Below are 27,921 nucleotides of genomic sequence, written 5' to 3'. Positions count from 1 at the left end.
TTGGAGTGGACAGTTGTCTGGAAGCCATACCCCCATAACATGCTGTGCAGAAATTGCAGCAGAGCTGGTATATCACATTATTGCTTTTGCAGGTGGTCCTGTCTCTAATGGGATATGTTAAGCCTGGAACAGGATGCACTGGGCGGTGAAATGTGACAGGTCTCACATTGGGTCTTCCATCAGGATATGACCTATGTGGCTGGGGGATAGGAGTAGGCGACATGTAAGGATGGACTAGGACTTTGTGAACTGGGTAGGCACCAGAATTTGACTTTAGGAGGGGTGGGAAGGATTTTGGGTCAGATGTTACTAATTTATGGGCATGGTGAAAGGATGTTGAAATCCTGATGAAGGTTGTGGTTCATTTATTCCACTCCAGGACAATACTGGCTGTTAAGACATCATGAAGTGGAAAGATTGATGGTGATTGATATAGTACATTCAGTTCACCTTTGTGTTACAGCACATCGTGCGAACGCAGCAGTGAAATACATCACCCATATACATGGTAAGAATTATTGAACTATGAAATAAAATCATAGCTTGCGTTAGGATTTTCAAACTGCATGGTTGGTCATGGGGCATGATGGGAGTTAGTATGGTTTGGTTTAATGACACACCCCACTTTCATTTGGATGGGTTCATCAAAAAGCAAAATTGGCACATTTGGGGGACTGAGAATCCACATTTCGTGATCATGAAGTCTTTTCACTCTCAAGGGGTGACTGTGTGGTGTGCAATGTCCAGTCACAGAATAACCAGTGTGATATCCCTTGATGGCACGGTGACCAGCAAACTACGTGAAGGTTTTGGAAGATGATTTCATCCACATTATCCAAAGTGACTCTCGTTTCAACAAGATGTGGTTCATGCAAGACAGGGTTCAACCCCATCAAAGGAGGAGAGTGTTTGATGTCCTGGAGGAGCACTCTGGCGACCGCATTCTGGTTCTGTGGTACCCAGAGGCCATTGGCATGGACCTTGATTGGCCACCCTTTTCTCCAGATCTGAACATATGCAACTTCTTTTTGTGGGACTGTATTAAAGACAAGGTGTAAAGCAGTAACACCAAAACCATTTCTGAGCTGAAAACAGCCATTCAGGTCATCGACAGCATCGATGTTCCGACACTTCATTGGGTTATGCGGAATTTTGCTATTTGTCTGTGCCACATCATTGTCAATGATGGCAGGCAGATCAAACATCTGAATATCTGTAGTGATGTTTACATGTTGAATTAAGTGTGTTCACGCAGTAGTTTCTAGCTAATTTATGTTTTTTTTCCCCACATAGTTCAATAACTGTGACCCTGCATAATTAGAATGTCACAAATCAATAGTGCATCTCATAGTAAATATTCAAGCTGCCCCAGGTAAACAAAGGAAATTCTTAAGTAACTCAATCAAACAATAACAAATTTAAAAAAAAATCTTAATTCAGATAATAAAGTTGGTAAAAAATTACTGTGTTAATGCAAAAATTATGCTAAATTGAATTAACTACATGATATGAAATACTTAAAAAGTGTAACATAATTGTTGTTATTCCATTGTTTCAATGAAAAAGTATTGTGATCATAATAATGGTGAAATAATATTTTCATTTTTGTCAACTTTTTGCGGCAAATTTTAATTTAGTATGAATACTCACATTTTCATGCTACTGCTAATTAAAACCATGTTTTTTACTAAAAAAATTAAGGTTCAGTATTTGTATTTGAGAGTTAAATTTGATAATAAATATAGAATTCAAATAAAAATTAACAGGTACCTAATGAGAATTAAGTCACACATGATGCTGGGGAAACATATTTCTAACTTCGTTTCTGTTTCATTGTGTGGTGGTACTTGACAAGTAGCCTTGTTGTTTTACAGACACAAATGACAAAACACAATTATCAATTTCAACAAAAATCCTCTCAGGAGATCTGTGATTATATTGGCATTAAATGCATTTTTTAAATAATTTCTTGACCAACTAGTTGATGATTTTGAATTAATAGCTCAAAATTGTGGACATTCTGTATGCAACTTAATGATGATCTATCTACCACACTGAACTTCTGGCACGACAGCACTCTTGTGGCATTCTAAAACAAGTACTTTTCCTAATAAATATGTCAAAATAGTACCGTTACCTGACGTCCAGCATCTTGAGTTTTGTTTATAGGATTGGAATAACACACAGGTGTATATGAAATGCTGTACTGTAACCTCCTAGTTGTAGTGGTATGTCAGTCCCCCCCACCCCATTTCGTTAAGCAGGCTGCAGAAGCCTCTGCTCCTTGTTCTAGTATGAGCTTATCAAGAACAACATATACGTAATTATGAAAAAGTTGTTTGTTGTTGCCTCTGGATTGCTTCCTGAAGTTTGAATGTTGAAGTCAATAACGTTCAAGGCATTTTTGTACAGTTGCTCTACTGAATATAATTATAAAAATGTCAGAATTCCTGTTAGCCAAACATTATGCTTGGTGGCATAAAAAAGTATCCAGTCTGGCCACAAGGTGATAATGGTGCTGATCATGAGGGGAGCAATCCACACTACAAACCAAAGTCACATCATTGGCTGTTGCAGGATGTTTTGATCTTTGTAATTAAGCTCCAAATAATAAAGCAAAAGAATGAAAAATCCAGGATGGAATGTAACAATAGTATGAAAAGGAAAGTTGCCACTCACCATAAAGCGGAGATGCTGAGTCGCACATAGGCATAACAAAAAGACTGCCACAAATAAAGCTTTTGGCCCATAAGGTCTTCATTAAAAACAGGTTCTCCTCCCCCCCCCCCCCCCCACACACACACACACGCACACAAAGATAAACACAACTCACACACATGACTGCAGTCTCAGGCAACTGTAGTGTGGATGCAGTTGTCCCACATCCCAGACATCACATCTACATCTACATCTACATTGATACTCCGCAAGCCACCCAACGGTGTGTGGCGGAGGGCACTTTACGTGCCACTGTCATTACCTCCCTTTCCTGTTCCAGTCGCGTATGGTTCGCGGGAAGAACGACTGTCTCAAAGCCTCCGTGCGCGCTCTAATCTCTCTAATTTTACATTCGTGATCTCCTCGGGAGGTATAAGTAGGGGGAAGCAATATATTCGATACCTCATCCAGAAACGCACCCTCTCGAAACCTGGCGAGCAAGCTACACCGCGATGCAGAGCGCCTCTCTTGCAGAGTCTGCCACTTGAGTTTATTAAACATCTCCGTAACGCTATCACGGTTACCAAATAACCCTGTGACGAAACGCGCCGCTCTTCTTTGGACTTCTCTATCTCCTCCGTCAGACCGATCTGGTACGGATCCCACACTGATGAGCAATACTCAAGTATAGGTCGAACGAGTGTTTTGTAAGCCACCTCCTTTGTTGATGGACTACATTTTCTAAGTACTCTCCCAATGAATCTCAACCTGGTACCCGCCTTACCAACAATTAATTTTATATGATCATTCCACTTCAAATCGTTCCGCATGCATACTCCCAGATATTTTACAGAAGTAACTGCTACCAGTGTTTGTTCCGCTATCATATAATCATACAATAAAGGATCCTTCTTTCTATGTATTCGCAATACATTACATTTGTCTATGTTAAGGGTCAGTTGCCACTCCCTGCACCAAGTGCCTATCCGCTGCAGATCTTCCTGCATTTCGCTACAATTTTCTAATGCTGCAACTTCTCTGTATACTACAGCATCATCCGCGAAAAGCCGCATGGAACTTCCAACACTATCTACTAGGTCATTTATATATATTGTGAAAAGCAATGGTCCCATAACACTCCCCTGTGGCACGCCAGAGGTTACTTTAACGTCTGTAGATGTCTCTCCATTGATAACAACATGCTGTGTTCTGTTTGCTAAAAACTCTTCAATCCAGCCACACAGCTGGTCTGATATTCCGTAGGCTCTTACTTTGTTTATCAGGCGACAGTGCGAAACTGTATCGAACGCCTTCCGGAAGTCAAGAAAAATAGCATCTACCTGGGAGCCTGTATCTAATATTTTCTGGGTCTCATGAACAAATAAGGCGAGTTGGGTCTCACACGATCGCTGTTTCCGGAATCCATGTTGATTCCTACATAGTAGATTCTGGGTTTCCAGAAATGACATGATACGCGAGCAAAAAACATGTTCTAAAATTCTACAAGAGATCGACGTCAGAGATATAGGTCTATAGGTTTGCGCATCTGCTCGACGACCCTTCTTGAAGACTGGGACTATCTGTGCTCTTTTCCAATCATTTGGAACCCTCCGTTCCTCTAGAGACTTGCGGTACACGGCTGTTAGAAGGGGGCAAGTTCTTTCGCGTACTCTGTGTAGAATCGAATTGGTATCCCGTCAGGTCCAGTGGACTTTCCTCTGTTGAGTGATTCCAGTTGCTTTTCTATTCCTTGGACACTTATTTCGATGTCAGCCATTTTTTCGTTTGTGCGAGGATTTAGAGAAGGAACTGCAGTGCGGTCTTCCTCTGTGAAACAGCTTTGGAAAAAGGTGTTTAGTATTTCAGCTTTACGCGTGTCATCCTCTGTTTCAATGCCATCATCATCCCGTAGTGTCTGGATATGCTGTTTCGAGCCACTTACTGATTTAACGTAAGACCAGAACTTCCTAGGATTTTCTGTCAAGTCGGTACATAGAATTTTACTTTCGAATTCAATGAACGCTTCACGCATAGCCCTCCTTACGCTAACTTTGACATCGTTTAGCTTCTGTTTGTCTGAGAGGTTTTGGCTGCGTTTAAACTTGGAGTGGAGCTCTCTTTGCTTTCGCAGTAGTTTCCTAACTTTGTTGTTGTACCACGGTGGGTTTTTCCCGTCCCTCACAGTTTTACTCGGCACGTACCTGTCTAAAACGCATTTTACGATTGCCTTGAACTTTTTCCATAAACACTCAACATTGTCAGTGTCGGAACAGAAATTTTCGTTTTGATCTGTTAGGTAGTCTGAAATCTGCCTTCTATTACTCTTGCTAAACAGATAAACCTTCCTCCCTTTTTTTATATTCCTATTAACTTCCATATTCAGGGATGCTGCAACGGCCTTATGATCACTGATTCCCTGTTCTGTACATACAGAGTCGAAAAGTTCCGGTCTGTTTGTTATCAGTAGGTCCAAGATGTTATCTCCATGAGTCGGTTCTCTGTTTAATTGCTCGAGGTAATTTTCGGATAGTGCACTCAGTATAATGTCACTCGATGCTCTGTCCCTACCACCCGTCCTAAACATCTGACTGTCCCAGTCTATATCTGGTAAATTGAAATCTCCACCTAAGACTATAACATGCTGAGAAAATTTATGTGAAATGTATTCCAAATTTTCTCTCAGTTGTTCTGCCACTAATGCTGCTGAGTCGGGAGGTCGGTAAAAGGAGCCAATTATTAACCTAGTTCGGTTGTTTAGTGTAACCTCCACCCATAATAATTCACAGGAACTATTCACTTCTACTTCACTACAGGATAAACTACTACTAACAGCGACGAACACTCCACCACCGGTTGCATGCAATCTATCCTTTCTAAACACCGTCTGTACCTTTGTAAAAATTTCGGCAGAATTTATCTCTGGCTTAAGCCACCAGCTTTCTGTACCTATAACGATTTCAGCTTCGGTGCTTTCTATCAGCGCTTGAAGTTCCGGTACTTTACCAACGCAGCTTCGACAGTTGACAATTACAATACCGATTGCTGCTTGGTCCCCGCATGTCCTGACTTTGCCCCGCACCCGTTGAGGCTGTTGCCCTTTCTGTACTTGCCCAAGGCCATCTAACCTAAAAAATCGCCCAGCCCACGCCACACAACCCCTGCTACCCGTGTAGCCGCTTGTTGCATGTAGTGGACTCCTGATCTATTCAGCGGAACCCGAAACCCCACCACCCTATGGCGCAAGTCGAGGAATCTGCAGCCCACACGGTCGCAGAACCGTCTCAGCCTCTGATTCAGACCCTCCACTCGGCTCTGTACCAAAGGTCCGCAGTCAGTCCTGTCGACGATGCTGCAGATGGTGAGCTCTGCTTTCCTGCGAATTCGATGTGTTTGGTCGCAAAAGGAAGTGCTTCATCTCAGATAACAAAATTAAGGACTCAGTGGAGGACTGGCCACACGAATTCTGGGAACAGGGAATCCTTTGGCTCATGAAACAGTGGGATAATTGTGCTTAAGCCTCCGGTGATTACTTTTGAATAAATACTTCAATTATACTTGCAGTGTTGCTTTGCAATTTTCTTTTGAACACCCCTAATAGTTTGTGCTGATCGGACTACATCGAGGTTTATTGGCAACCTGGCATCTATAGACTGACATGTACTAAACCATCTCCCTGTTCTACTACCTTTGTTGTTATTAATAAATATGTGAGGCCATACAGTGTTTACAAAGGTTGTGCAAGCCAAGGCTTCTACTGTGGTAGAGGGGAAGACAATTGTAAGAAAGGGTAATCTGAAAAAGATTTGGACTCCATGTGTGCTACACCATTGATGCCATGACCTATCTTGCAAAACTGCATGGCATACGGAAGATAGTTGCAATGTGACTGAATTTCACAAGACTGTAAGGTTCAAGTAGTGCAGATGCTATTTCCATAACAAAGATTCAATTAGTCATACTTTTCCTCTCTAATACTGTTCTATCTTGTCTTCTTGCATAGCTATAATGACCATTAAGCAATTGGCATCTTGAGTCAACTGCATTCTATTGGTTCTCAGATTACCACGTTGAACTGTTGGACCCAGGGTGATAATGGCAGATTTATTTTTGTGTGCTGATACTCATCTATGATTTGTTCAACTCACGTGTCACAGTCTTGGCTGTTCAGTGAACTGCTAAGGTCATTAGCATAAATGTGCACAACAGTTTTTACACCAAAGATGCTAATTCCTGACAGTTCATCTCACAGGCACTTCAGCAGGGTTCTTAAAAGTCTGGGGCATAGTCACGCTGACAAAGGACAGCCCTGTCTCAAGCCCCTTCAGAGTTGGATATGGGCTGTGAAGATGTCAAATGATTTTGGTTCTAGCAGTGAGCATACATTTGTTTACAGTGGTAAATGCTCTGTCAAAACCTGGTTTATATGTGACATAGAAATGGGAGTTCTATTTGAGTCTGTTGTACACTTTTTGAAGGTCTGAAAAAGTGACCACCAGGAGTGTGTGAGCTTCCCAAGATCTCAACATTCCGCTACAATGTTGGTCATTTTGCATCCAGGATTGGCTGTCTTTTGATACAGTTCTATCATTTCCTGCAACACCATTTTTGACTGGACATTTGCCATTCTGTAAATAATTTAATCTCAGCCACCGGCTGTCAGTTCCTGCAACCTCATTCTGTGGAGCCATTTTTGAGGACACAGAGCAATTCTTCTTTTGAAAAGGATCTCATGAATTATATATTTTTGTGTCTCTGTAATTGTTGTCAGGTTGCCTATCTTCTCCAGCCGTTCCTCAATAACAGTGCAGCCATCAAGTTCAGTGGAGGACTGCTTGATGAAATGTTGCTTCATGGTTCACTTGCTTGCATTAAATGAAATGAAATGCAAGGTACAGTTCTGTCATTTTACTGATAGTTCTCTATTAGATTCCTACATATTATTTGCAGCTCCTGTCATGGTGACGTGTTCCCACATGCATGTGATGCCCCTTGATCTAATTCTGAATCCAGCTGTGTTTCCTGGTTATATTAATGATTTTGGCTTTAATCTGCCAAGTAAATCAGCAAGGTCACTGTATAAGTGATGTAATGCTAAGAAATAAAATTCTTGTGTGTGATTTTGCCACTGTAAAACTAAGGTACTGTGTGGCATGTAACTTGCATCCTGTTCCAATTCTGTACTACCAAAGATGTCAACTAAGGATCTTGCAAGATAATGCATTTAGTTTTCCATGCTCCTCTTCCCGTAAAAGCACTCTGTTGGATATGATATGCTGGGTGGTCACGGAAGGCAGTCAGCTAGAACTCCATCAGCTAGAGATTGTGAGGTATAAATTGTGTCAATCCAGCTGTACTTATAACAAATGAATATGTTACACTATCAGGGTTCTTCAGTTCTCTATTATTCTAAATTCTTGCACTAATTCAGCCCTTGGATCATCAAATCTTCAAAGTCAATTTTTTAGTGTTTTTTGGAAGTGTGCCTTACTGCTTTAATGAAACTGATATCTTGGCACTGACTTTAAATCCTTTAAGCATGAAGAAAATCAAAGAGATCCAACACAACAGTTAGAATGGTATGACTATCTTTTAGTAATAACACATATGCTATTACAAGACTTTACAGCTACACAACAAACTTACTTCGATATATGCTCTTGCCAGTGGTGCTGCACAGAACACTTCACATTCAGAAAGCTGACGGCCTTGTTTCCTTAGTTTCTCTTCTGTTGCCTGCAGCAGCCAACATACTAGCCAACGATATGTTTGCAGCAATTCTGTAATGGAGATATAGGCTTAGTAATAACTTCAGAGAGCTGAAAAAATGAAATGTGCAGTGACAGCAACATGTTGTTAACATAATCGATTGAGGTCCTGAAACTAGTAGGCAGTGATTCTCTGCTTTTCTAAAGGTTTGATGGACACTCCAGGTGAGGTGGCACAGTGGTAAGGCTCAGTTTCCTGTGGTTCTTCCAAAAGTTGCTGAAGGAAAATGTCAGGTTGTTTCCCTTGAAAAGGAAACGACCAATTTCCTTTATCATCCTTTTTGAGATCCAAGTTTGTGCTCAGTCTCTAATGAACTTGTCAAAGGGTCATTAAACCCCTTCCTTTCTTCAGTGGACATAGGCATGGCAAGAATTGTGTGCAGAAAGCTTGTGTGTGCAACATTGTTACATTATAAACAATAGTGCTTGATTTTAAGTTTGTTACTGATTAAGTACCATTTGTGATTTGCTTCCAAAAACACTATTTATGGATGAATCCAGTTTACACGGAATAGAATTAATTATGTATAAAAACAACCAGTTATCACAAAAAACCCACAAGATACAGAGGAAATATTTTTCCAACTTATATTCTCTGTCATCGTGTGGTGTGACAGGATCTGTGTTATATTTGTAGGTCTTGTTATTATGAAGGCACAAATGACAAAACATTTTTACCAAGGAAATTCGCCAAAGAGCCATATGTTTCAAGAAGTTATTTCATTTAGACAACCAGTCTCAGCATTTCAATAAGTTGTTGTCAAGTCTTGGAAGTAAACACTCCAAAAATGAATTCACAGAATCCAGATATTGATGGCTACAGTTATCCAAATGTCGATATATCTGGTTGTCTATACACAGAGTGCATAGGAGCCTGAAGATGACATAACTGAGATGCTGAAACTGGTAGTCTAAATAAAATAACTTGTCAAAACATACGGCTGTTTGGCGATTTTCCTTGGTAAATATTTGACTGGTCGCTGTCCTATATTCACAGTGGATCATCAGAGAATGACAAAACAGACTTAATTGCATTTTTAATACAGCAAATGCATATGTAAACTTTTTTGCTGGATATGACACTCGGGAATACTGGAGATGCCCTGATAACCAGTAGATAGCAGCTATCTGTACAATTAATCTATTTTTTTTTTAATGAATGCATGAGAAGTATGATGTGATAATGGATATTCAAAGCAAAAATAAATAAACAAATAAATAAAATAAAACAAAAAAGGGTGCTGGTTATGAGTGGTTGCCCAGGCAGACAGAAGTGTAGGAAACAAGAGGTAAAAAGGTGTGTGTGTGTGTGTGTGTGTGGGAGGGGGGGGGGGGGGGAGGGGGGGGGTTATTTATGGTAGCAATAAAAAAGTAGAAGGGGTAGAGCAATGTAAGGGTGGGCAGTACCGAGTCAGGGAAGGAACACAATAGAAGAGAAAATGATAGGGGGAGGACAGAATGAAGATAAGAGAGTTTAAAAGCTGAGAGTGGGAACTGTTGAAGGTTTAGAATATGGAGACTATGATAATGGAGTATGTTTTGGAGGGTGTTCTCATCTGGACAGTTCACAGAAACTGGTACTAGTACTGGTACTGGGAAGATGGGGGGGGGGGGGGGAGGGGGGGAGGGGGACAGGGGGGAGGCAGATCTAATTGGGTGGTGCACACCTTTGGATGGTTGAGTAAGCAGTTAACCATAAAGTAGTTGTTCAACAGTGGGTTAGTTATCACACCACATTGCACAATAATTGCAGTACAGATGGAAGGATGTACCTGATTACCCATATGGCCCTACCTTTGATTAGGTTGAAAATTCCTGTCAGTGAATTGCAGTAGTGTATGGTGGGTTAGTGTATGAGGCTGTTTTTCATATAGGTTGTGCACACAGAATGATCTGAGGGAATCAGAATTGGGAGCAGCAACAGCACAAAGATGGGGTAGGATACTGCATAAGCTAAGAGGGCAACATAGCACTATTTGGGGGGGGGGGGGGGGGGGGGGAATAGGGTTGGATTTTGAGTAGGATATTCTACATCTCAGTGCACAATTAGAGATAACTGAACCACTAGCAACAGGTGTGATTAAGTTTTTCAATGTGCAGGAACTGCCAGTTGGTTGCTGTTTCAGAATTTGTGAAAAGTTTGTTAGTGTCGAGCATTAATGTACTCTGTTTCTGGCTGGCTTACTTCCAATTGTAAATACGGTTCTAACAGGTACCAAGGCTGCTCATTATTCTACATCCTAAGGATGTGTGTTTTGCCTACACTCTTCTTGTAAATGCAGTCTCTTACCTTCTGGAACAATTGTGTCATTCACTGACTTAGCTCTGAAATGTTTAGTCATTAGGTCAGTGTGCTCCCTTATGAATGCTAGTGATCCAAGTGCAGAACTAGAGAAAGGTAGCCCACCCTTCTTGTTCTTTGACCATAATTCCAGCAACCACTCACTACACTGGCGCAGTACAGTACTACTACAGTGAGCAGATACATGCTCTCCATCATTATCATTTCTTATGTCACCTATGCCAGCAACTGAAAAGAGAAGCAATGATTGAATGACTCTAGTAGTTTACACCACTTATGAAAAGTGAAAGAAACACATTATGTACAAAAGACAAAACATATCTGTTGAATCAGGAATCTATTACAATGATGAATACAAACCTGTCTTCTTAAAGTAAGTATTATTTGGTGCATTTAATATGGGGAGATGATTTTGTGGAGCTTCCAGGACTGTGATGATCGTATCAAAGTTGGGCAGGTGCAATAGATTCTTTGGTAGATAACGGTACTTCCAGGTGGGAGCAGAACACAGGTATAGATGAAGTAATGACAGCTGCTGTTGAGCAATTAACTTTAGCCAGTTACCAGTTTTTGTGATATTGGCACTGCTATTCATAAAATTATATTAAGAATATGAAATAGGATAGATTGCTACTTACCACATAGAGGAGGTCTTGAGTGGCGGACAGGCACATTGATAGAAGACTGCTGGATATTATCAGTTATCAGACTAAATCCTTCATCAGATGTAGGCAAAACAAACATGCATTCACACATGATCGTTAATTCCTGACTGCCCCTAGATGGGCATGGCCGTGTCCGTCTGTCGGTCCGTGTGTGTGTGTGTGTGTGTGTGTGTGTGTGTGTGTGTGTGTGTGTGTGAATCTTGGAATTTGCTTCATTTGTTGGTCTGATGTTAACATAAGGTTTTTTTTTTTAATAATCACTCACTCTGTTGATAGGGTGTCTTCCTGTGGCGTCTTCAGTTACAGTCATTGCCATGGTTCCTTAGATCTTGTTAACCACTGTTCATAAACTCGCAAAGAAGACTTAAAATGTGTCAATACAATCACCTCTATTGTGCAGCAGAAATGAGATGGTGGACTAAACAAAGTGTGTTTTGATTTAATTATTGTCATGTTGATCCTGGTGTTCTTTGTCACTTGCTATTCTTTTGCATGCTTTAGTGATGCATCTTTGATGTTGGTTGACTAAATATGTTAAAATAAGAAAGATTGTGACAATTTGATAGTAATAATGACAGCACAAAAATTATTTTTATGATTTCTATTGGAACACAGATTACTACAAGGTGTACAACTTTGCTTCCGCCATTTTTTCCCCAACATTTGAGGCTTTAATGAAACTAATTGGTTACACATGTATTATTCAAAGTATCTTCCATCACTGGCAACTACTTTCTCCCACCTTTCAGGCAGTGTATGAATCCCATGTCGAAAGAATTGTTCATCTTTTGAAGGGAATCAAGAATCGATCCAATTCGTGACTTCCTCATTAGTTCGGAAGTGTTGGGTCAGCCATGCCGTGTGCCATTGATCTAAACAGGTGATAATCAGAGTGAGCAATGTTTGGAGAATGCGGTAGTGGGGTAGGACTTCCAATTTTAATGTTTCCAAGCACGTTTTGACTTCTTTTGCAACATGGGGTCGAGCGTTGTCGTGCTGAAAAATCACTTTATCGTACCTCTTGCTGTATTGCGGCCGTTTGTCCTTTACTGCCCTGCTCAAACACATTAAATGCATTTGATAATAAGCACTGTGATTGTTTCACTTGGTTTTAACACCTCATAGTACACGACGCCCAGCTGGTCCCACCAAATGCAGAGCATGATCTTGGAGCTGTCAATCTACATCTACATCAACGTGATTATTCTGCTATTCACAATAAAGTGCCTGGCAGAGGGTTCAATGAACCACCTTCAAGCTGTCTCTCTACAGTTCCACTCTTGAATGGCATGTGGGAAAAACGAGCACTTAAATTTTTCTGTGCGAGCCCTGATTTCTCTTATTTTATCGTGATGATCATTTTTCCCTATGTGGGTGGGTGCCAATAGAATGTTTTCGCAATCAGAGGAGAAAACTGAATATTCGGTTTGGCCGTCAACGTGGAAGCATGGCCGGAATATCCCCACGATTGTTTGCATTTAGGGTTATCATAATGAACCCATTTTTCATCCCCAATCACAATGCGAAGCAGAAATCCCTTCTGTTTTTGCCCCTGAAGCAACTATTCACAAACACACAAAAGCCGTTCAACAACTCTTGGTTTCAGCTCACACAGGAAGCTGTATGGAGTGTTGTGTTGTCATGCAGGAGAACAATGGCTTTGCTTAATTTTCCATGCCTCTCATTTTTTAAAAGTTTTGCCAACAAAAATTAAGCTGTCCTGTACACTTCAAATTCTCAGAAAGTTTCCAGCTGCCACACCATTTCACTCACACACTGTGATACACATATTATTTGCATCACAACAGAACTGTTGTCTGCAGGAACACCTTGCCCTCTTGTGGCAATGCACCACTCTTGTTGCACAGTGCGACATGTAACTTACTTTACTAAAGTCCCTGTGTACTAACTGCTATGCAATGTTCTGTGTAGTATGACTACTGGCAGATGTCTATCCAAAATGTGACTAACCACATACTCAATCATTTCATCAACATGGTGCACTCCAGAACTGCAGTGGCTCAACAGCTGCATCAGTGTCCATGATATCACCAGAGAACCAACTATTCTGGATTTATTGCTGCAGAACCAACTATTCTGGATTGTGCTCGTAAAAACTGCCCATTCAACACATCCTCCATTATCACACTCCCATTCAACTAATCCTTCAATAGCCTTGCCCTCTGCTGGCCTCTTTCAAATCTTTGTTTTTCTTCAGTTTCAAGACTGATTGTCACCTACAGGAGCTTGTATATTGTTAACAGCTTATTTTGGTCATTTTGAACATAATCAGAATGGAATGTCAAGTAGAGAAAAATGAACACTTCCAACACATTTTACTCTTTGAGTTTAATTGAGGACTTAGCACTGCAGAAGCCACTAGAAGAATACAGGCTGTAAATGGGAGGGAAGCATTTTCTGAGAGGACAGAACAGAAATGGTTTTCTCATTTCTGAGAAGGAAAATCTGACTTGTGTGATGAACCACATTCTGCAAGACCATCTCTTTTTGATGAAAATTGTCTAAATCAAAGTTCATATGGCTAATTAGAGAGTGTGATGTCTTTTGTCTCTGAAGCTCAAGCTGTCTGTCCCAAATTTGATAGGACACAGATTTACAATGGTGACTACCCTTTACCTCAATTTGTTTTTATTTTATTCCTTACTGGTGCAGAATTACAAATGTATTTAGCTCCGCATATTAGCATCCTTAAATGCTGGAATCTTTGTGTCTTCTCCAAACTGCCTACCTTTAAGGTAACCGTGGCCACCACAAGCTTCTCGGCATTCTTGAGTTCCATCAACCGTTACACTAGTTACCAGATATTTTCCCACTGATGCTATCTGTTGTAGCTCCTTTGCTGCAATGATATCCTATATGAAAATGGATACAAGACACAATAAGATATTCCACAGTATGAATAGTTACCTAATAATTCTTGATGCTTATGCAATGAATCTGACAGTTCTATGTTGATTTCTAGTGTGTAGAGAAAAAGAGTATTGCAGTAAAAATTTACCTTTGGGTGCTGGTTGTCAAGAGCCTGTCCAAGAAAGTCTGCAAAAATCTTGAAAGCAAAGCTCGATGCTAAGTAGGGGAAAAGTCTCCATTGCTGAAAATATATGCCGTTCATGAAAACTACTGCAATGTAGAAAAAAAATTAAAAGACAAAAGGAGTGAGAGGACGAGAAAAAAGAAAAGAGGAGAAATGGAGACAATGTCTATAACTTCTTAAGTGTTAGATAATTAAAGTGAATTCTGTTTTAAATTACTGCCATACTGTTACAGATCAATTCAAAATCTCTGTATTCCAGATAATATTGGTGCTGAGTCACAGACTATCAACAAGTCACATTTTAAATGTGCCACATGACAACTGCACCATTCCTTGACACATTGTAAGGTACCAGCTTCACATACCACTCCAAATGGACATCAATAACCATGTGCTAGAAGTGGTGGTGATTGGGGTGAAAGGTAAGTGGAGGATACACTCAAGTCTAAAAGAAGTCACACCTGTTCCAAAACATGTCCGATTACATGAAGGCTGCATTAGATATGCCAATCAAAGCCTACGTGTTACGTAAGGGGTCTCGTAATAGCAGCAATATTTCTTCAATACCTTCTGGATGGCAATGCTCACCAAATCTGTGGTATCTTTGAAGCTACATGTGCCTCCTGCATCATTCTAAATGGCAGGGACCTCATGGATGTTGGTCTTCATTGGTTGGGAACAGGTTTGGCAAATCCAGGTTTTTTAAGCAGGGTCTGGTGAGCACTGCCGGCCAACTGCACTGTAAGCTCTGGGCATTCCTCAGCGACTACTGTGAGGCGTGACAGCGGAATGATGAGCCCAGACAGCAAGGATGTTACAAACCTGTACTAAAAAAACTCATTCTCAAGGCCAGCTGTGTGCTGACAATATGGATAGCTGCTGAGGTGGAACAGTTGCTAGAAGGTAACCCTGTGGAATCTACTGCACCTTAGTTGTTAACACTCCTAGTGGTTCAGGTTCTTGATTGGGCAGTATTAACCCCAAAGGACCTCATCTGGCAAGTCCATATCAGATGCCTGCCAATACAAGAAAAAGCAGTGGTAGTAACAGTCTACATCCTGTGGTAGATTATCTTTTTGTTGTAATGAAACATGGGGAAGATACTTCTGCAACATTGTAGCCTTCCTACATACGTACTGACAGCCTTTGAGAAACTCACGGCACAACTTCAATCCATCAAGAGTCTGTGTAACAGGACACTGGTTGAAACTATGAGGGCTAGCCGAGTAAATTTTTAAATGCCAAATCACTTGGTGAGTGTTCCATCATCAGTGAGTTGCACACTGGATTACATTTCTGTGAGTGAGTTACAACATGTGATATCGTGGATATATATGCCAAAGAACAGCAACAGGAATCAGAAAGTGAAGGTTGGTTGTTTTGGGGAAGGAGACCAGACATCGAGGTCATCGGCCTCATCGGATTAGGGAAGGAGGGGGAAGGAAGTCGGCCGTGCCCTTTGAAAGGAACCATCCCGGCATTTGCCTGGAGTGATTTAGGGAAATCACGGAAAACCTAAATCAGGATGGCCGGACGCGGGATTGAACCGTCATCCTCCCGAATGCGAGTCCAGTGTCTAAAGAAAGTGAAGGTGTCATCACAGTTAGGAATTACATGAAAAGAGTAAATGGTGAGCTTCAGAAGATGTGATCTTTTATTCTGACTTCCCATTTACTGAAATTGCAGCTGGAGTTATCCACTCTAGTTGTAGGCCTAACGTGTAGCTTGACCATGACAACTTTATGATTTTACTGGTGCTGCTAGAAACAGAGAAAATCAGCTATGGATGAAAGATATTCACTTTTCTCTGAGTGCTGCTAACATTAAGCTGCCTCTAAACTTGCCTGGAAGTGAAGTATTAGTATACACATGTTAAGGGTGGTGGTGTAAGAGCAGTTGATGCTGCCTTCACATCACTACTCCTCTCCCCTCAACAATCATAAGGTGGAGGCAAGGACACCTCCTGCTGTAACCGACAGCCACCACGTGATTGGTCGACTTATCGTGGGCAAGCTGTACCTCACCCTACACTTTGCTTTAAGTGCCAATGTTTGGCGCATACCACCGCCATTTCCAAAGGTTAAGCAATGTGTGGAAGACGTGGTTCAGCCCAAGAACCAGGTACTCAATGTACTGCCCCATGCATGTGTGTCAATTGCTGCCAAAATTATACAGTTTGGAACAAAGATAAGAAAATTCAAGAATGAAAGTACTAAATGCATCTCATACTCTTAAAAACACACAATCACTCACTTTCATGAACTCGTTCACCTCTGCCTTTAAGCAGCCCTTAGATAAGACTGTAGTGGCTCCCAGAAGTTGACAGCTGAACAGATCACAACAACCTGCAGTTGTAAATGTACCTACAAACTTGCATTATCAATGGAACAATCAAGCTTTCCTACAAGTGAAATAATGGTGGCATCAGAACCAACTGTCAATAAGAATAACATACCAACATGGCAAACAGAAAAAGACAATAAAAAATCTGTAAAACAGCCTTATCTCCATTCCCGGAATTCAAGGTAAGGATGAAGAAAAACAATAGCCCAAAATATTCTGGCCCAGAACAAAACGTTATTAACTCAGGGATGACCAATTTGTATGTCTCCACATTTTAAGCTATCTCACACCCCTGAGTTACGTAGCCGCATTGCCCACAAAATTGACAAACTTGGCATAGAGAGAGCTAAAGGAGGGTGACTATTTTCATAAACAATGTATACCACTCCTCTCTCTCCCTGTAACCACCACCTTACTAGCAGTCACAGTACTGGCACACGTGCATCACAGGATGAAAATATGTTCCCTCTGCCAGTGCCCAAATGAAATGCTGTACAAAGAAGCTCTCACAGAACTCAATGCGTCTCCTCCAACCATTCCTCCTATATGGGGATTTTAGCACATACAGTGTGCTTTGCAGTTCTGCAACCACTTGTTCCATGGGCAGCGCAACAAGAGCCTCCTAATGTCATTCCATACATATCTGTTGAATATTTGGCAGAGCATGGACTTCAGCATTGCAACAGAGTTGTTCACTGCTATCGATCTCTTGGTATGCTCTCCATCACTCTCCACACATGGCTCAATGGCAAGTGGTCAATGACTCACACTCAAATGCAGGAAGTGTCATGATAGGGATTCATCTGACAGACAGAATGGTGTTCAAAGGAAAGCTGCCACTATGTGTGTTCAGTAGGGCAGACTGGTCACTGACAGCCACTTTGCTGTATTTGAGGCCGGCCGGTGTGGCCGTGCGGTTCTAAGTGCTTCAGTTTGGAACCGTGTGACCGCTACGGTCGCAGGTTCGAATCCTGCCTCGGGCATGGATGTGTGTGATGTCCTTAGGTTAGTTAGCTTTAAGTAGTTCTAAGTTCTAGGGGCTGATGACCTCAGCAGTTAAGTCCCATAGTGCTCAGAGCCATTTTTTTGCTGTATTTGAGCACCATGACAGCATCCATGAATGGGTGGATCATATTACCACAATAATCCATCACACTGTTGAAGCATCCATTCCATAGTTTTCAGGCCAGCTAAAAAGGTAGCCTGTCTCTTGGTGGAATGACAAATGCCACTCTGCAATCAGAGCCATGCAGGCAGCTCTACATAAGTTCATGTACTCGCCAACAGCATAGAACCTCATGGCCTTTCATGTAACATGGGTGAAATGTTGCCAAATTGTTAGAGAGAGCAAGAAGAGATCATGGAAACTTTTCCTGAAAACCGATACCATTCAACTAAAAGTAAAATCATATGAGAGACCATCAGAAGGATAACTAGGAGAGGTGGCTGCTGTAATGGGGAACAAAAGTCTCCAGACCAACCTGTTAGAAACTGCCCAGACAGCGGTGAAATATTTCAACACAGTTACCACCAATGCCAGTCAGTATCGAGCTATTCAACACTACAGAGAGGCCACTGAGACGGACAGTTGGGACTTCCAAGCGGAACTGGATTCTGTGCTACCTGCAGCTAATGACATGTCAGATGGTCATGATTTGATCCACTAAACCATATTACATCTCACACGGTGATGTAAAGAATGTTTCTTGCTCTGTATTTGGGCACCAAGACACATTTCCAACACCTGGAGAGAAGAAATTTTAATTCCACTTTTAAAACCCAGGAAGGACCATACATGCTTGAGTAGTTATTATAGTGTTTTCCTTATTAACTGCAGAGGGAAGACCTTGGAAAAGATGGTCAGCCACCACCTGGTTGCATCTTAGCACACAGACAGCTCCTTAGTTGCTGTAAATGTCATTTCAGGAGATATCACTACACCTTTGAAACCTGGTTCTCCTGAAATTTCTATACAACAAGCTTTTCTGCACAGAAACATTTTTTGACACTGAAACGGCCTATAATAATACTAGGGGGCACAAATCCCTGAATAGCTCTACAAATGGGGATTTCGAGGACCCCTCTTTATACAGTCCTTCCTTTCGTCACATTATTTTAAATACTGAATTGGTGATGTCCTCTCCGAGAACATCCTCAAGATAGTTCCTAAGTGTCAATGTCTGTGCCATAGCTATTACTAGTATAACATTCATAGTTGAAAGTCCTAACCAGCGTACTCTGTTTGTGGACGACTTCTCCTTCTTTTGTTCCCCTCCAGTCATGCAACAAATCACCTTAGAAGAATGGATAAAGAAGACAGGTTTCACTTTATCAACAAAAAGTCTATGTGACCTTTTTAACTGTTGATGTTCTGTTTTTAACTTTTGTGAGTTGAATATGAGGGACATAGTATTCAATTTTGAAGGTTTCTGGGCCTCACATTTGATTTTAAGCTTGCCTGTTTACCACATCTTAGGGGTCTGAAAACCCTGTCCCTAAAAGCAATCAATATTTTAAAATTTCTTAGTCACAATTCATGGTAAGATTTAAATGTCATGTGACTAGGGCCTCCCGTCGGGTAGATCGTTCGCCGGGTGCAAGTCTTCCGATTTGACGCCACTTTGCTGACTTGCACATCAAACAAGTCATGGTGAACAGACCAAACCTGTCTTGTACAGTTTTACAGAATGTCAGTGCAATCTTGGCTTGACCATAAGTACATGATGCAAGGCTCTGTATGACCTTCCTATTTAAAAATGTTGGACATGGTGCACCATGAAGAAATTAGGCTACCCACTAGTGCCTCTGCAAAGAGACTAGTTAGCTGTCATTTAATATCAGGTGGTGACTCCCCTTGGTGTGACAGCCTATAAGATATTTTTTCACAGACACTTGCTTACCATACCATTGCTCATCCACAAATGGAAAGACTTTTTAACCATTGAAAATGACCAATGAGATCCTATGAGATTTGTGAAAAGGATTGCCTTTTAAAAATAAGTGTGGCTGATTTTAAAGTTTTATAAATTTACAAAAAGCTTGGAGCAGGTCTCTGTAAATCTCCACCTTGGCTCCTAAAGAGGCTCAGAATTATTCTAGACTAGTTGTACCCAACCACACTTTGGTTTGACTCTGTCTGCTTAAATGGAAATGAAAGAAAAGAGAGAGCACACTTTTCTAATACGTATGGGTGTTAGATATACATCCTAATCTCCTCCTCACCCCTGTCTTTCTCCATTGCCCCCTCTCTTTCCTTTGTCCATCTCCTCCTCATTGCCCCTCTCTCAGTCCATCATCTCCTCCCCCATTTCTCTGATCATCTTCTCCTCACCCACCCATCTACCCATCTCCTACTGCTCCCCTGCCCCTCTCGTACATATCCTCATTTCTGTTTCCTATGTCCATTTCCTCTTGTCCCTCTGTCCATCTCTCTCTCTCTCTCTCTCTCTCTCTCTCTCTCTCTCTCTCTCTGATCTTGAGCTTTGTTTGTTGTTATTTCAAATTCAGATTCTGTAGTAATCTAATCATAAATCAATAAGCCATAAATACAACTTTCCTGTTTGCTACTAAAATTTCATGTGTCTAAACATTTATTACAGTAACACGAAAAAATCTGAAGTAAAAAGTAAATCTAAAAGGTACATTTTGAGATTTTCAGTAACAATTTTTTCCAAGAAATGTATTAGAATTCAACGCTGTGTCAAAATTTCAAAGCAATTGATCAAGAACTTTGGGAGATTACTGATTTTGAAAAAACCAACATTTACATATTAATAATGTTCCCACTTTAATTACATACATATCAGATGGCATTCCAGTAGATATTTAAAAACATGTGAGTATTCCAATGCAATTTTGTGTCCAAATTTCAAAGCAATCCATGAAGAACTTTTGGAGATTTGAGATTTTGAAGAAACTAATATTTACATTTGTACTTATACAGAAACTGTAAATATTCCTACCGCATTTACTTAAATCTACGTCGTACTTTTTTTTCCAGATTTTGTAATCCAAAACACCACCCGCAGCTTAGAATCGAGTGCAAAGTAAGCGGAAGTTCTGAAAAATGTTGGTAGGTGCTGCCACAACTTACATCTGCCGTCGAATATATGTAGCACTACACAGGCATGCTTTGCAGGCACAAAGATAAATACAGGCACCAAAACCTCTGTGTCAATAAATAACTACAAAGAAAGATAGAAGACAAGCTTTTTTTCCTCTGCCCCGAGTTTCGACCACTGCATTTTCATACATTATCCAATGAAGTAAATAGAAATTCTGTATTGTTCATCTTCAAATGTAGCAGCCTTTCAAATATTCGTAGCAACAAAAATAAATTTCTTTACACAGAAATACCAACAATGCACAAGGCTTTAGGAGTTGCATGAGTTGATACGCTGGGGCTCATTAAGATTTCAAGTAGTGGCACCTATTGCTTCGTGGAATTTTGTGAAGTGCTTGTTGGTGCCAGCGAACCATAATGAAGCGCTTTAATTATAGTGCCAAATTCAAGAGGAGAGTTATTTCTTTTGTGGAACAAAGCTCTAATCATGCTGCAGGTCTGCGATACGGGATTGATGAGAGCAACGTCAGGCGATGGCAACTGCAGAGAGACAAATTATTTGAATGTTCAAGTTGCAGGAAAGCATTTAGTTGGCCAAAGTGTGACCAATATCATGCACTAGAAGTGATTTTAAATAAATTTGTTAAGGAACAGCGTCAGAAACTCCTGCCTGTGAACACCGAAATTTTAAAAATTAAGGTGCATGAAATTGCTAGAGAGCAAAAAATTGAAAATTTTAAGGTTAGTCACAGCTGGATTGATCTGTTTATGAAGCACTGGGGTTTTTCACTTTGGAGGTGACTTTCAGTTGCACAGAGGCTGCTGAAAAATTATGAAGAAAAACGTGTGGAATTTCCGCACTTCATATTAGGCGGTGCACAGAAAAGCAATACCTCCTTGGTCAGATAGGAAATGCTGACCAAACTCCCGTATATTTTGACATGCCGTCAAATTATACGGTTGATGCCAAAGGAAAGAAAGACATAAGTGTTCTTATATCAGGGGGTGAAAAACAGCGGATGTCCATCATGCTTGCTTGCACAGCAGATGGGCATAAATTACTCCCATTCATAGTTTTCAAGTGAAAGACTTTACCGAAATCGGAAGTGTTTCCAAAAACTGTAATTGTATGAGCAGACGAAACTGGATGGTTTTCGGAGAACATGGTGCTGGAATGGATTAGGCATGTGTGGAACCGTTCTCTTGGCGCAATGCTTGGTTTACACAGTCTGTTGGTATTAGATGCGTACGCAGGCCAACAACACCTGCAGTAAAACTAAAATTAGACAAAAGCAAAATGGACATCAGTAATTCCAGGTGGGATGACGTCAGTTTTGCAACCACTTGATGTCTGTTTGAATAAACTGTTTAAGGACAAGTTTAAACGCATGTACACAGACTGGCTTTCAAAAAGCGACAGACAATTGACACCAACAAGAGGTGTAAAATGCGCAAGTTTGTTGCAAGTGTGCCAATGGATTTATGATGCATGGAAGTGTGTTCCAAATCAGACTGTGCAACAAGCATTTATTTTATAAGTGTTGCTACTCTGCATTGCACAGTATAGAAAAGCATGGAAAGCTGCATCATAGACTGCTACAGACTGAACACAACAACAACACACTCTGCACTTGAAGTCATCACTAAAAATCTACTACGAAAATCCGACAGGCAAGACTGTTTGGGATGTATGTCAATATGGCCACCTCTACATTCTGAATTTTTTCCTACCTGTGACAAGAGATGGTTGCTAATAGGAACTTTTATGAATTGTGAATCACATGCAGTATTCTCTTAACCATAAGAATAATACGAATGTAAACATTATGCCATGTATTCTTTTGTGTTTGCTGCTATCTCATTTAAATCCTGTCTGCCTAATAAAACTATGAAACTAGAGTCAGACAACAGCAAACACAGAAGAATATACATATCATGTCATGTTTACATTCATATTATTCTTATGCTGAATAGTGTACAATCAGAAATGAAGCATGGCAACTGACTAGATTTTTGAATCTAAGATGACTCTAATTTCTGTGGAGAGTGTAATGTAGTAAAGAGGCATCTGCAAAGAATTTCAAATGGAGAAAAATGTTCGCTAAACTTTAGTTCAGAACATCTTCTATCATAAGCAGTCTATTATTTGGTTCTTGTTGATCATTATCAAAGAATGCAGCAGTGTAAGTAACAACAAACAGCAGTGTCTTGCCATTGTTTTGCTAATGAGACAATTCCTCTCTTTTTTTATTGTAAGCGGTGGTAGTGTGCACAAAAGCAAGCCATGCCATGAGCGGCGACGGGTCGTAAACACTCATTATCAGAATGTGACAAACAACACACGACACAGTACAATAATGCATTTTCAGCTTAGAGTGACATAAACACCTATAACAAAGAGAACGGCATTTATCAGAATAAAGTAAAATAAGCAATCGATTCAAACCAGATGAAGAACGTCGAAAAGGAAGGGTACCTGTATAAATACGGATGGAGCGCCTGACGCATAGCAATGGCTACCTGGTAAAGCTTAACTGCTAAGCTTACAACTCAAACCAAACTACTGTAGCTGTATCTTCAAACATTCAACCTAAATTGTGTCTCATGTTACAATGGACCAACTTTGTTTTGATTTGGAGGTGCTGTCTAAAACTTTTCTCTCCCCTTGGATTTCGAGTCTCAAATTTCAGGTGCGGCTTAGATTTGGGAATTTTTTTTTTTTTCCCTTGATTTCGAGTCTCATTTTTCAGGTGTGGCTTAGATTAAAGTTCGGCTTAGAGTTGAGTAAACACGGTAATTACAAGTCCCTGAAAGTTTTTGACTGAGTGCTTTGAAATTTTGACACAACTTTGCATTGGAATGTGTATGCATTTTTATATAACTATTCTATATGCAATATATAATTTTTTATAAATTCAATAACGGGGAAACATTATTATAAAAAAAATCTTAAAAAGTTACACATAAAAAAGTTTCTTATCTGCTCCGATTCCCTTAGTGCTTCACAAGCACTGCCACAAATGTGCCCAGCAGAGAAAATGACCCAGTCAACACAAGACAAACTTTCTTACTTCAACAGCAAAGGAAGCAGATATCATTCTGCTGGGTATCACAGCACACTGGAATCTGAGGTAACAAGTGTGGGGACCAGGTAGCGAAGGAGACTTACAGGGGGCATAGGCTGCCATCTCTCGGCTGAGAGAGACAGCCATGCAGCTGGGGGGGACGGTGTAGCTGGCAGTGAGGTACAACAAGGTGATTCGTGAAACAAACCATACAACCATACTGTTCCTCACACCACAGTCACCACAACAGGATGAAGTAAGCTTGACCGTCTCCAAATAGCACACTGTCCCCTAACATTTGGCTTCATATTGTAGCAAGGAGAACAATGCCTGTAGTATACAAATTATTATACGCCACATTTTAACTGAATGCACCTTGTACTGTGATGAAAGGGCAGAGTCAAATTTAAGTGATGGTCTGCCCACTATTTCACATGACGATAAGACGAGCATGGTAAAGCTTTTAAATTTTTGTATGGTGTCTGGACTCCATCCTATGCTTTTAGGCTCAAGTTTTTAGTGTGTTGCAGAGTAGCTGGCTGGCTCATCTGTTTTATTCCACTGATCAGCCAGCCACACTTATCTGCTCTTCTATTTTAACTCTTTCCTCTGAATTTCTCTTTTCATTCTAAACTTCAAAATGGACAAACTGCATGATTTGTGTGTGTGTGTGTGTGTGTGTGTGTGTGTTAGTGCATTTTTATTAAGTTTTATTATTCTGCCACTTTCATCCAGAATTGTCTAACAGAATTTTAGTGTGGGTACTAAAGATCTTTCTGCCATGTGCCCAGAATATATTATCATCATCTACATCTGTGTGACTACTCTGCTATGCACAATAAAGTGCCTGGCAGAGGGTTCAATGGGCCACCTTCAAGCTGTCTCTCTACCATTCCATGCTCTAATAGCGCGCGGGAAAAGCGAGCTCTTAAATTTTTCTGCGCGAGCCCTGATTTCTCTTATTTTATCATGATGACCATTTCTCTCTATGTAAGTGGGTGCCAACAGAATGTTTTCACAATCGGAGGTGAAATTTCATGAGAAGATCCCATCGCAATGAAAAACGCCTTTTTTTTAATGCTGCCACTCCAAGTCACGTATCATGTCTGTGATACTATCTCCCCTATTTCGTGATAATACAAAACGAGCTGCCCTCCTTTGTACTTTTTTGATGTCATCCGTCAGTCCCACCTGATGCGGATCCCACACCGCACAGCAATACTCCAGAATAGATCAGACAAGTGTGGTGTAAGCAGTGTCTTTAGTAGACCTGTTGCACCTTCTAAGTGTTCTGCCAACGAATTGCAGTCTTTGGTTTGTTCTACCCACAATATTATTTATGTGATCATTCCAATTTAAGTTATTTGTCATTGTAATCCCTAAGTATTTAGTTGAATTTACAGCCTTCAGATTTGTGTGACTTAGTGCATAATCGAAATTTTGCGGATTTCTTTTAGTACTGATGTGAATAACTTCACACTTTTCTTTATTCAGGATCAATTGGCACTTTTTACACCATACAGATATCTCATCTAAATCATTTTGCCATTAATTTTGGACATTTGATGACTTAACAAGATGGTAAATGAGAGCATCATCTGCAAACAATCTAAGACGGCTACTCAGATTGTCTCCTATGTCGTTAATATAGATCAGAAACAATATAGGGCCTATAACACTTCCTTGGGGAATGCCAGATATTAGTTCTATTTAACTCAATGACTTTCTGTCTGTTACTATGAACTGTGACCTCTCTGACAGGAAATCACAAATCCAGTCACACAACTGAGGCAATATTCCATAGGCACGAAGTTTGATTAGAGGATGATTGTGAGGAATGGTGCCGAAAGCCTTGTGGAAATCTAAAAAACATGGAATCAATTATGACTTCCCTTGTTGATAGCACTCATTACTTCATGTATATAAAAAGCTAGTTGTGTTTCACAAGAACAATATTTTCTGAATCCATGCCGACTATGTGTCAATGAATCATTCTCTTTGAGGTATTTCATAATGTTCGAACACAATATATGTTCCAAAACCCTACTGCAAATTGACATTAGTGATATGGGCCTGTAATTCAGTGCATTACTCATACTTCCCTTTTTGGGTATTGGTGTGACTTGAGCAATTTTCCAGTCTTTAGGAATGAGTCTTAATCTGAGCGAGCGGTTGTACATAATTGCTAAATACTGAGCTATTGTATCAGCACACTCTGAAAGGAACCTGACTGGTATACAATCTGGACCGGAGGCCTTGCCTTTACTAAGTGATTTAAGCTGCTTTGCTACACCAATAATATCTACTTCTATGTTTCTCATCCTGACAGTTGTTCTTGATTAGAATTCAGGAATATTTACTTCATCTTCTTTGGTGAAGAAGTTTCGGAAAACTGTGTTTAATAACTCTGATTTAGTGGCACTGTAATCAGTGATGTCACTGTTGTTACGGCGCAGTGAAGGTATTGACTACATCTTGCCACTGGTGTGCTTTGTGTATAACCAGAATCTCTTTGGGTTTTCTGCCAGATTCTGAGACAGAGTTTCGTTGTGGAAATTATTAAAAACGTCTTGCATTAAAGTATGCACTATATTTCAAACTTCTGCAAAACTTTGCCAATCTTGGGGATATTGTGTTCTTTTAAATTTGGCATGCTTTTTTCATTGCTTCTGCAACAGCGATCTGACGTGTTTTGTGTACCAGGGGGGATCAGCACCATCACTTATTAATTTATGTGGTATATATCCCTCAACTGCCATTGACAACTATCTCTTTGAAATCATTTCACATCTTTTCTATGCATACATGATCATGTATGCTTACATCATCATCATCATCATCATTAATGACTTCCCATGATTATTCAGTATGAGCTAAAGAAGGAATGGTTGATGCTACCCAACAACTCATCTCTCCTACTCTCCTGTGGCTCACTACAAAGTAACTGCATTTTTTTTGATTTCTTACACATTTATCTTTACATGTGTATTGCACTATATTTCTTGTTTGGTGACAAACATGTTCTGTTAACTCACAGTACTTACTGTTGACAACAGTAGTGCTTGCTTTATTCTTCACCCTCAAGCTTGCATTCAGCAGTGCTCAGTTTGATCTCAGGTCTGTTTTTCTGGCAGTGCTTGTGTTATGTTAATAGCGAATTCTAATAGTTCGGATGTGTTTACTGATAAAGAGTTTGCCGACATGCACATTATGTATGAGTTCCCTGAAAGCAATGGACAAGTGGCACAGTAACAGTATGCTGAACTGTACCGATAGCAATGCCACACAAAGCACCATACTTCAGCATCTGCATTGTTGTAATACTGGGTGCTTTGTGTTGTATACTTTAGTAACTGAATATTACAAGTTTTATCACTGTTGTGAAGATATTTTCACACAAAGGTAACTTGGGTAATAAACTAAACTAATCATACTTACATTAATACTATGTAATAAGTCATTGGAGGCCACAGCTCTGTTACACCAAAATGCCCACAAAATATTCCACATCAAACTCTGAAGTTCAAGTTCCCTTGTACATCCTTCATATCCATCAAATAACACTAAGAGGTCTGGGAGGCTAATTATAAATGTATAGTATTATTAAATGTGTGCTAACACATGTTATATAGCATATTATATAACTGATTTCAATAGGATTTAGTAAACTATCTATAATTAAATACTGTTATGCACTGTACTGCGAATCACTTAATCTTCAACATTAATTGGTTTGCAGCAGAGCTCAGTGGTGTTCTTGTATGCCAATGGTATAGTCAGTGCTCGTAGTTGTAGGCTGCCAGCTGAATGAATGTACAGGGTGGAGCAACAGAAAACATGAAGTCTGTACAATCAGCCTTCTACTGAAGCTGGCATTGTTTCTACCTTGTTTTTGGGACACTTTGTTACGTATTTATATGGTTTATATATAAAAAAAAATATTGAGCCATTAATCATACAACTAACTCATGAGAGTAACATTTTAGATTGCTTGGTTACAGCATT

General features: G+C 40.2%; 1 protein-coding gene across 4 annotated transcripts in view; it reads right to left on the bottom strand.

The window, feature by feature from the left end:
- The window catches only part of LOC126466919 (peroxisomal acyl-coenzyme A oxidase 3-like), a 76,620-nt gene that overhangs the window by 6,394 nt on the left and 42,305 nt on the right, over positions 1 to 27,921 (bottom strand). For all 4 annotated transcript variants that reach the window (XM_050096424.1, XM_050096421.1, XM_050096423.1 and 1 more), the window contains 4 exons: positions 14,410 to 14,502; positions 14,140 to 14,263; positions 10,714 to 10,953; positions 8,302 to 8,435 (listed from right to left, as the gene is read on the bottom strand). In XM_050096424.1, the coding sequence (XP_049952381.1) occupies positions 8,302 to 8,435; positions 10,714 to 10,953; positions 14,140 to 14,263; positions 14,410 to 14,502 (591 nt within the window). The remainder of the gene's footprint in view (positions 1 to 8,301; positions 8,436 to 10,713; positions 10,954 to 14,139; positions 14,264 to 14,409; positions 14,503 to 27,921) is intronic.

The sequence above is a fragment of the Schistocerca serialis genome, chromosome 1 (assembly GCF_023864345.2).
Source record: "Schistocerca serialis cubense isolate TAMUIC-IGC-003099 chromosome 1, iqSchSeri2.2, whole genome shotgun sequence".
Lineage (NCBI taxonomy): Eukaryota > Metazoa > Arthropoda > Insecta > Orthoptera > Acrididae > Schistocerca > Schistocerca serialis.
This window is presented reverse-complemented; position numbering and strand designations above follow the sequence as displayed.